At 56.6% G+C, this 10,201-nt stretch overlaps 1 protein-coding gene across 1 annotated transcript in view; it reads left to right on the top strand.

The window, feature by feature from the left end:
* LOC118022761 (cytochrome P450 2S1) overlaps positions 1-9,311 on the top strand; it is a 9,925-nt gene extending 614 nt beyond the window's left edge. The window contains 13 exon segments of the mRNA XM_035023564.1: positions 1-27; positions 1,053-1,222; positions 3,119-3,299; positions 3,726-3,869; positions 3,981-4,011; positions 4,014-4,066; positions 4,068-4,124; positions 4,126-4,161; positions 5,029-5,170; positions 6,474-6,524; positions 6,527-6,660; positions 8,802-8,943; positions 9,039-9,311. The exon segment at positions 1-27 is cut by the window's left edge and continues 197 nt beyond it. Coding sequence (XP_034879455.1) covers positions 1-27; positions 1,053-1,222; positions 3,119-3,299; positions 3,726-3,869; positions 3,981-4,011; positions 4,014-4,066; positions 4,068-4,124; positions 4,126-4,161; positions 5,029-5,170; positions 6,474-6,524; positions 6,527-6,660; positions 8,802-8,943; positions 9,039-9,220 — 1,350 coding nt within the window. The 3' untranslated portion in view covers positions 9,221-9,311.
* The last annotated feature ends 890 nt before the right edge of the window (positions 9,312-10,201 follow it).

Raw genomic sequence — 10,201 nt, 5'->3', positions numbered from 1 at the left:
AAGGGTGCAAGGGCAGAGGGGCTAGGGGCGTTCTGGGGTGGGGCGGGAGCAGGACTCCAGAGCTGAGAAGGTCCAGTGGAACGGGGTGGGGGCAGGGGGGTCTGGGGAGAGAGGACCCTGGTGTGCTAGACTCAGGCAAGGAGGGGCAGAGACTTCTGCCCGCGGAATCCTGGAGAGGATGAGAACAGGGAAGGAAGCAGGATCCGGTGGCAGGGGTACCGGGCAGAGGGGCCCACAGAACCTGGGGCAGGTGATGGAAGGAGGGGATTAAAGCCAGAGGCAGGAGCCCTCTCGCAGAAGAGAAGCGGATGCTGGGATGCTGGGGGGTTTATCTCCCGGGGAGAGGTAGCTGGGGAGGGGCAGAGAAGAAAAGCGGGAGGGGTCGCTGGCAGGAGGGGGGGGCTTGGCTGGAGGGTTTCAGGTATATGCCTGCAGAATCCGGGCACCGGAGTTCTGTGGAGCTCAACTAGGAGGGAGCTAGAAGTCCCCGGGGCAGCAGGGAAAGAAGGCAGAAAGGAAGGCTGAGTTCTAACCTTTGGGGCAGGAGGGGGAGGAAGAGGCCAGAGGTTCTCTGTCGAAAGGAGTCTGGGGGACTTCAGGACATGGGGAGGGGGTGGGGGTCTTGGGGAAAGATGGGGCAGGTGCCCAGCAGTAGCTGCTCCAGAACTTGAGGGTTTAGCAGAGTGATAGAAAAGCGTGGCTGGTTTTGGGGTGGGGGAAGAGCTGAGGAACTGGGAGAGGCCAAAGTCTCAGCTGCCCATTTTTGCGGCCATATATCTGAGCTGGGGGTTAGGGGTGGTTCTTGGTTGTCCCAGGGTCCGAACTTGGGGCTCTGTAGGAGGTAAGGGGTTGGGGACTCTATGGGGAAGGGAACTGGAAGCCTGGTGCAAAAAGAACTGAACCTCCCAAGGGGGTTATTTCTGTCTGGGGGCGGGGGGAGGGGTTCCTCTTAGGTGCCTCATCCAGTGACGGGGCCATGATGGGGACACCTAGACCGAAAGAGGCAATAGCCTGCCGCACAGCATGCTCCCCTTCTCCCTCCCTGCCCCCAGTTGAGTAAGAAGTACGGACCAGTGTTCACCGTGTACCTGGGACCCTGGCGGCGCGTGGTGGTCCTGGTCGGGCACGAGGCTGTGCAGGAGGCCCTGGGAGGTCAGGCTGAGGAGTTCAGTGGACGGGGGATGTTGGCGACGCTGGACGGGACCTTTGACAGTTATGGAGAGTCATGAGCAGAGCTGGGGACTGCTGGCTCCTTCGCTCAGAGCCTGCCACCGCTGACCAGTGTGACTTTTGTGCATGGCTTAGTGTCTCTGGGCCTGTTTTCCCCATCCATCAAATGGGGTCATAATAATGCTTATTACATAGAGTCATCCTGAGGATTCAATGAGGCCTGGGTGAGGTGTTGTGGTGTTCTCGCTGCTCCAGGTGAAGCCCCCAGGCCTGGGAGGGACAGGGAGAGCTTTCTAGGCACTGGGAATGGGTGGGACCACTTAATGTGTAGAAACTATTCTCTGCTAAGCCTGAAAGTAGAAGCCTATGTTGGGGCCTCTGTCGGGACTCAGCCATGACCCCGAGCTTGTTGGCCAGTGGGGAGAAAGACCTATCACCAGGCTAGGATGGGGAAGGCAGAAGGGTCAGGGCCAGGCTAGGGGGAGTCCTGAACTGCTGGGACCAGAGGACGTGTCTGACCCAGCCTGTTCGGTGGGAGATGTCCAGGAAGTCTTGAAAGACGGTACGGGTTGCCTGGGCGACGACTCCTAGGATGAGCGGGAAGGGTGTTCCAGGCAGAGGAGTTAAAAAACCATGGAGCGGAGAGAAGCATTCATTCGTTCAGTTGACAAATTTTTATCATGCCTGCCCCCATAGTGGTTACTGGGGACACAGAGGTGACCAAGACAGATGTGGTGTCCTGTCATACCATAGGAGAGATGGACGTGTCATGGGACTGGAGGGGGGGAATAGAATTCTAAAATGAGAGGTACAGCGCTCAGAGCAGGACACAGGGGAACTGTACTGGCCCAGGTCAGGGGAGGGGAGGGAGACAGGGAGGAATCAAGGAAGACTTCTCGGAGGAGGTGACAATTGCAGTGAGACCTGAGGATGAATGGAGTTAGTTCATCAAGTATGGAGAGGTGGGGGGGGGGGATCCTGAAACCACTGAGGAAGTGAGAGGCCAATGCAATTGTAGCAGGATGAGTAACGAAGCTGGAGAAATGGGTCATGCAGGGCCTCAGTCACACCAGAGTGCTCAGCTTTGGGATTTTCTGGAGGCTATAGATGGAAGCAGGGAAGAAGTAAATCAGAGCTAGAAGGATCCTCGGGTCGCTGTGCGGGAGCCCAGGGAGGGGACTGTGCTGTTCTGGGGCTGGGGGTGTGGGGAAGGGAGGGGGTGGTTGGAAGAGGCATCCAGGGCTCTGGCCAGGGGCCAGGGGCCAGTGGGCTGAGATAGGAAGGAAAAGAGCTGCTGACGCCAGTTTGGGACATGGTGGGAGGGTGGGCAGGGGACACCCTGGAGGAGGCTTCCAGGAGGCCCCGAGGGGCCAGCATTGTACATGTGAGACCCTGGGCTCAGAGAAGCAACGTTTTGTCCAGAGCAGACCCTTAGCTAAAGGAGGAAAATGTCAGTTCCATCCTCCTCTCTCCCGGTTCAGCTTCCAAATGACATGGGGCAGGGAACCCAATAGTACAATGTAAATGTTGGGAAGGAGGGAGGGAGGGAGGGAGGAAGGAAGGAGGAGAGGAAGGAGGGAGGGAGGGAGGGAGGGAGGAAGGAAGGAAGGAAGGAAGGAAAGAAGGAAGGAAGGAAGAGAAGGAGGGAGGGAGGAAGGGAGGGAGGGAGATGGATGGATGGATGAAGGAAAGAAGGAAGAAGAAGTCTTCACTCATCCGGGTTCATCACAGAACAGAGGGAGCCTGGATAATCCCAGTTACCAGCTTCTCAGGAAAATGTCACCCTCTGCCCCAAGGTTAGGCATTTATGGAGCACCTACTGAGTCCTCAACCCTGAGCTAGGCTGGAATGGACTCAGCACAGGGCCTGCAGAGTCCTTCTCTGGCACCTCACTGGGAGGGAGGGAGTAGTCCTGGGGAATGGGGAGAGGGGCCAGTCCCTCCTTGAGTCTCGCCTTCTGCACAGGGGTTTTCTTCTCCAACGGGGAACGGTGGCGGCAGCTGCGGAGATTCACCCTGCTGGCCCTGCGGGACCTGGGCACGGGAAAGCGAGAAGGTGAGGAGCTGATCCAGGCGGAAGCTCAGGGTCTGGTGGAGACATTCCAGGGGACGGAAGGTCAGCAGGGTGGGGTGAGCCTGGGGTCCCCTGCGGCGTGCCTGAGTGGGCGGAGTCCGGGGCTGGGCTGAGGGCTCTGTTCACCCGCACCTCTGGCTCCTCCTCTACCTTCCGTCTCTGTCCTCCTGTCTCCCCAGGGAACTCTGTGTCCCCAGTACTGTCACTTCACTCTTCCTGCTTCATTTCTTTCTCTATTCTTCTGTTTTTCTCTCCTGTGAAAGCCTGTCTCTGTCTTTGCCTCTCTCCTTGTCTCTCTCCCTTTCTATCTTTTGCCCAGTCTTTCCCGGTCTGTCTCTGTTTCCATGTGTGTTTCTCTGTCTCTCCCTGTCTGTCTGTCTCTTTCCCCCTTGCCGTCTGTTTCTCTGTCTGTCTTTCTTTCCCTGTCTGTCTCTCTCAATGCCACTCCAGCACGGCCCTCCCCCCTGCTCTCTCCCCCTCAGGACGGCCCTTTGCTGGCTCAGGCCACCTCCAACATCATCTGCTCCCTCACCTTCAGCCTCCGCTTCCCCTACGACGATGAGTTCCAGACCATGGTCCCGGCGGCTGGTGACACCATGCTTGGGGTCAGCTCCCTGTGGGGCCAGGTAAGTGGGCGGGACCCCTGTCCAGCCACCTTTTCCAGGTAACCCCCAGAGCACCCCTCCACGCTGGTGCAGGGCCAGGCCCCATGGGAACAGCTGCCCTTCTCTCCGCAGACCTGTGAGATGTTCTCCCGGCTCCTGAAGCCCTGCCAGACCCCCACACACAGCTCCTGGGCCACTTGAGCATCCTGGCCACCTTCCACTGTCCAGCAGGTGCAGTGACACAAGGAGAGCCTGGACACCTCAGCCCCCCCTATGTGACATTGTGGATGCCTTCCTGCTGAAGATGGCAAAGGTAGGGGAAGGTCAGGCTTGGAGGGGGCCTCCTGAACGGGGCTGGTGGCCTGGCCAGCCCCTACTCAGGTATAGCTGGGAATCTGTCTGTTGTGTAGACGATCTCCAGAACTTTTTTCATTTGCTCAAACTGAAACTCTTGACTTGTTAAATAACAGCTCCCCAGTCCCCCTCCCCAGCCCCTGGCAACCACCTTTCTGTCTCTATGAGTTTTCCAACTCTCGGGACCCCATATAAGTGGAATCCTACAGTATTTATCCTTTTGCAACTGGCTTATTTCACTTAGCGTGATGTCCTCAAGGTCCATCCGTGTCATAGTGGGTGACGGCATTTCCTTCCTTTTTAAGGCTTAATCCTTATTCCGCTACATGGAATGGCTTATCCACTCATCCATCAGTGGGCCCTTGGGGCGCCTTGGCCGTTGTGAATAACACTGCTAGGAACGTGGGTGTACAGATACCCCTTTGAGACCTTGCTTCCCGCTTGTTGGGGGACATGCCCAGAAATGGAATTGCTGGATTGTATGGTAATTCTAGTTTAATTTGTTAAGGGACCTAATACCATTCTCCATAGCAGCTGCACCATATGACAGCCTCACCGATGGGGACAGAGCTCCCGTTTGTCCACATCCTAACCACATGTCATTCTCTGTTTGTTTTTTATAGTGGCCATGCTCTTTCATTTTCAAAAACATTGCAGCCAAAGAGAACTAATATCAAGAGTCCACTTCCCCGCTTGCCCAAACATTTATACAAACCCCCTGATAAAGCTTGAACTTGCTGTGTCGCACCCCAGGCGTGGCTGGGCTGGGCCTCTATTATTCCCTGCAGCCTGAGTTCTCTGAGCCCCTCTGCCTGGTTTCTCCTAGGAGGAGCAGGACCCAAGCACAGAATTGACTGACAAGAACTTGCTGATAACAGCCATTTATCTGCTGTTCATCGGGATGGTCACGGTCAGCACCACGGTCCGCTACACCCTCTTGCTTCTGCTGAAGTACCCTCAGGTCCAAGGTAGGAGGCTTTTGCACCAGCCAGCCCTGGGGACGGAAATGAGGGCTCAAGAGGAGAATGTTCAGGAGAAAGGAGAGCCTGAGCCAGAGCCTGGAAGCGAGAATGAGCCCGGCATCGGGGGTGTCTGAAGAGCGAGAAGTTGGGGGGTGGCTGGTGGCAGTGTGAGGCTCAGTGAAGTGAGAAATGGGGCAGGAGAACTCTCAGGGCCTTGTCGCCTTGGTGGTACCTTGTATGCCTGATCCTGAGCAATGGGGAACCATGGAAGGATGCTGAGCAGGGGAGGGCAGGGTCAAATTGGCATTTTAGAAAAATCCTTTGGGCTGAAAGAGGTAAGGTGTGCAAGAGGATGCCAGGAGCCCAGGGAAGAGGACGGGATAGGGACCTGGGCAGGAGAGGACAGTCCTGGGCCAAGTGTGGGGAGGGAAGAGGGACCAGGTGGGCAAGTAGAGCATGACCCGGGAGGCCCAGGGGACAGGGGGATGGTGTGGGGGGGACAATGGGGCCACCCTGAGATGGGGACAGAAAGAATGAGGAGCTGTTTCAGGGGAGACACTGAGGCCAGTTTGGGACAAGTGTGAAGAGCCTGGGGCCACCTGCAGGGAGGCATCCAGGAGACCACAAGACCCCTAGTTCAGGACTGGAGATAACAAACTGGGGAACTTGCTCTCAGGGTCCTGGGTTCCAGCAGCATGTTGGGGATAGAGTTTTCTTAAAAGGGGGAGGACACCTGGCTGGCTCAGTTGATCAAGCATGTGACTCCTGATTCCGGGGTTGTGACTCTGAGCCCCACATTGGGTGTAGAGATTACTTAAAAAAAAGAAGAAAAAAAAAAAAAAGCTGGGGTCATCAGGGCCCAGGCAGGAAGTGAAGCTGCGGGAGGGTATCTGGCTGAGAGGCAGAGCGGGGCTTGAGCTCCAGGGAAGCCCAGGATTTTGAGGTCAGGCAACTGCATTAAATGCTGTCAAGCCAGTGGGGTGGGCTGACCTGGAAGATGGGGCTTAGGGTCTGGTGGCCTTGGCAGGGAATGGAGCCCACTGTGACCAGTTCTCTGGGCCTCAGTTTCCTCATCTGGGAAATGGGGATGGATAATGGTACCCACCTCACAGGATTGCTGTGGGAATGCACCCAGCACGAGGGACATCAGGGACCCAAGCTCAGTGAAGCCTGGGGGGACTCCTCCTCCCCACCTGCCAGCCACCCCCCCAGCCACTGCCACTTTGAGAAGATGCAGGTTCCCAGGGTAGAGTCGTAGAGCCCCCACCCCACTCTGACCTCCCTCCCGTCTCCCTCTTCCTGGGTGCAGAGCTTGTGAGGGAGGAGCTGACCCGGGAGCTGGGGGCCGGCCGCGCACCGGGCGGGAGGACCGAGCCCACCTCCCCTACACCGACGCCGTTCTGCACAAGGTGCAGCGGCTGCTGGCTCTGGTGCCCATGGGAGTGCCCCGCGCCCTCTCGAGGACCACCTGCTTCCGAGGGTGCACCCTGCCCCAGGTGGGCCTGCCCTCAGTCACACCCAGCGGCTGTCTCCGCCTCCCGCCTGAGTCTGTGGCTGGGTGTCTGACTTTTTCTGATTACTGGTCTCTATCTCTCCTCTCTGATATCTCCTCTTTCTCTGTGTCCCTCTCTCTGCACCTCTGTCCCTCTGTCTTTCTTTCTGTGTGCCCTTCTCCTGCCTTTGACTCTGTCTCTGGCCCTCACTTTCCCCATCTGTCCAACGGATATCCTAATTCTACCTCCTTCCAAGGTGGCTGGGACAATCACATGCCAGGGTTGACAGGTGACACAATTTGAGAACTGAGGGCAGAAGGAGTCTCAAAATCAAATGAGTCCCCTTCCTTCCCTCCCTTCTTTCCGCCCCGCCCCCCGCTCCTGCCATCCATTAGAGAGCAACTCATCGCCAGCACCACCAGGGGGTGATGTCCGCCCGGAAACCCCAAGTGCCTTCCCGCAAGCGGCTCCCTCCTTGAGCTTCGTTGTAGAATCAGACCCTTAGCGGTTATGATCTGGTCCTGGTGTTTCCTCGCTGGGACCTTGGGCAAATCACTTCACCCCCTGCATCTCCCTCTACCCCTCTTCTAAATCGGGAACAGTAAGAGTATTAACTTGGGATCTCAAGGAACCTGCGAAATAATGCTTGCAAAACACCACCTCAGCTCTGGGTGCAGGGAGCTGGCGGTTCCCCCCGGGTTCTCCCGGGTTCCCCGATCCTGGCAGCGGCAACCATTGCTAACTCAGTGACTGTCGCCACTCTTGATAATGATTACAGAACCACGGGCATCAATGACTTGAGCACTTGCTCTCCACCAGGTATTATTCTTTTTTATTTTTTTATTTTTTTTAAAGATTTTATTTATTTATTTGAGACAGAGAGAATGAGAGACAGAGAGCACGAGAGGGAGGAGGGTCAGAGGGAGAAGCAGACTCCCCGCCGAGCAGGGAGCCCGATGCGGGGCTCGATCCCGGGACTCCAGGATCATGACCTGAGCCGAAGGCAGTCGCTTAACCAACTGAGCCACCCAGGCGCCCCAGGTATTATTCTAAATGCTTCACGAACATAGTACCTTGTTTAATCTTTGGAGCAATCCTACACTATTATCGTGCCCAATTTATAGATGAGGAAACTGGCCTTGAAGGCTGAGAAGACTTGCCGGGGTCACCCAGCCTACAATGGTAGAGGCAGGATTTACACCCAGGGCTTATGCTTTAGCCACAGCTGTCTGCCTTATTTTAATAGCCGTAGCATGACCCTGTCTTCTCCTGGAGCCCCCCCTCCCCGTCCCAGCTCCGACCCTGCTAGCCATAGTCCCTGGCAAACGAGGTCCCTCTCCCTCGCATCTCCTCCACTGAACAGCCCTGGGATCACAGTCACTGATCTCGGCTGCCACTCAGGGACCCGGGCTGGGGAGCCTTCATGGACAGCCCTCACCTACCCACCCTTGGCTTTACCTCTGGAAGAGCCCAGTGGGAAAGAGCTGGACCCGGGCCATGTGGCTTAGGACAGCCACAGATGGATCACAACACAGTTTAAAAACAACATGTAGGGGCGCCTGGGTGGCTCAGTCGTTAAGTGTCTGTCTTCGGCTCAGGTCATGATCCCAGGGTCCTGGGATGGAGCCCCGCATCGGGCTCCCTGCTTGGCGGGAAGCCTGCTTCTCCCTCTCCCACTTCCCCTGCTTGTGTTCCCTCTCTCGCTGTGTCTCTCTCTGTCAAATAAATAAATAAAATCTTAAATAAAATAAAAAATAAAAACAACATGTAAAAACAACTAGCCCCCTCCCAGGTCCAGATGCTATGTTGGGCAAGTTGTGTAAGTTTGGGGGACCTCAGTTTTCCCACCTTTCAAATGGGAATCATGTTAGGAATGGCTTCATAGACCTGTTAAAAAGATTTAGTGAGTTTGAGGGCATATTTGTGTGTGTGTGAGAGAGAGAGAGAGCAAGAAACATGTGCCTATTGCATAACAGAGAGTATATAGGAAATGCTTAATAAAGTGCCTGGCCCGTAATATGTCCTTGAAATACGTGGATGCCTGCGGATGCCGTGGTGCTTTGTGAACTGATGTCCCTCTTGTGTTCTGCCCTCGGGCCTGCGTAGGGAAGAATATTTGTAATCTTATTATTGCTCCCCCTCAGGGCATTGAGGTCTCCCCCCTCCTCAGCTCTGTCCTGCATGATCCTGAGGTCTTCGGTCAGCCAGACGAATTCAATCCAGACCGATTCCTAGATGCGGGCGGACGGTTCCAGAAGCAGGAAGCATTCTTGCCCTTCTCCTTAGGTACCTGCTGGGCCGGTCCTTGTTCACCTGCCAGTCCCTCCCCACGCCTGGGTGTGAGGAGGGCTGACCCAGTCCCATCTCCCTGTTCCCTCCAGGTAAGCGTGTCTGCCTCGGAGAGGGCCTGGCTCGGGCAGAACTCTTCCTCCTTCTCACCACCATCCTGCAGGCCTTCTCCCTGGAGAGCCCCTGCCCGCCGGGGGCCCTGAGCATCCAGCCAGCTGTCAGCGGCTTTTTCAACATCCCCCCAGCCTTCCATCTGCAAGTCCAGCCCCACTAACCTCCCCACCTGTGTGCACCAGATGAAGGAGGGAGGGAGCCGTGGGAGGGGGTGGCCTCCTCATGGAGGTGGGTATGCACATGGTTGTGTCTCCAGAGCCGGCAGCCACACTCACACCTGTAGCTGTTCTAGAGTCGGTCACGCAGACGCTCGGCCGACATGTCCCCAGGGCCCCGCTCACTCAGCCCAGGCAGCTGTTGAGACACACAGCCACGTACCTCATGCAGCCACGAGGGCCACGAGGCAGCTCTGCCACACAGGCTTTCTGGAGGCACAGATTTAGCTCGTCTGGAATCACGATCACGGGCCCAGATAACACACTATCCCGTACACAACACAGCCCCCCTGGGTTCACAACCCACGTGTGGGAGTTCGGCCCCTTCCTTCACAAGCCACGGAAACAGCCACTGTGTTCAGGGCCCACGAGCCCTCTTCATCCAGCCACCTGCCAATTCTGGGAGCCTGGTGCAGAGGTGAACATGCCCCTTTCTGGGTCATGTCCCCGCACAGAGAGACCGTCCCTGTCTTCAGCCCCAACGTGGCCTCTCTCGTGCAGCACATGACCATCGCCGTCCGCATGCCCCCAACCATAGAACCACACAGCCAGCCCACACATGACACCGTCCCACTCCCAAATATCCTCCCAGTGAGACACACCATTCCTGGGGAAGGGGGAGGGCACAGCCCCAGGCTCCTCCAGGCCTTCAGCCCTCAAGGACAACCCTTTCCAAGCACCTTGATCCTCAGATTCTCCCAAATATAAATATACGTCCAGCGTGCAATTGTGCACACAGCCCTGGGAACCAAGTAAACTTGGACACACGGGGACCCTCTGATCAGAAAAACACCTCCCCCTCCTGCTTATGTAACGGTGTTACAAGTCTCCCCAGCCTGCCCCCCGCCCACACACACACACACTGACCCACCTCCCGTCCTCAAGTCCCAGTTAGACCTGGTGGAAGAGGCTAGATGACCAAGGAG

This window comes from Mirounga leonina, unplaced genomic scaffold (genome assembly GCF_011800145.1).
Source record: "Mirounga leonina isolate KUSES-001 unplaced genomic scaffold, KU_Mleo_1.0 Mir_177, whole genome shotgun sequence".
In the NCBI taxonomy this organism is placed as follows: domain Eukaryota; kingdom Metazoa; phylum Chordata; class Mammalia; order Carnivora; family Phocidae; genus Mirounga; species Mirounga leonina.
The sequence above is the reverse complement of the archived record's forward strand: the minus strand, read 5'-3'. Positions and strand labels throughout refer to the sequence as shown.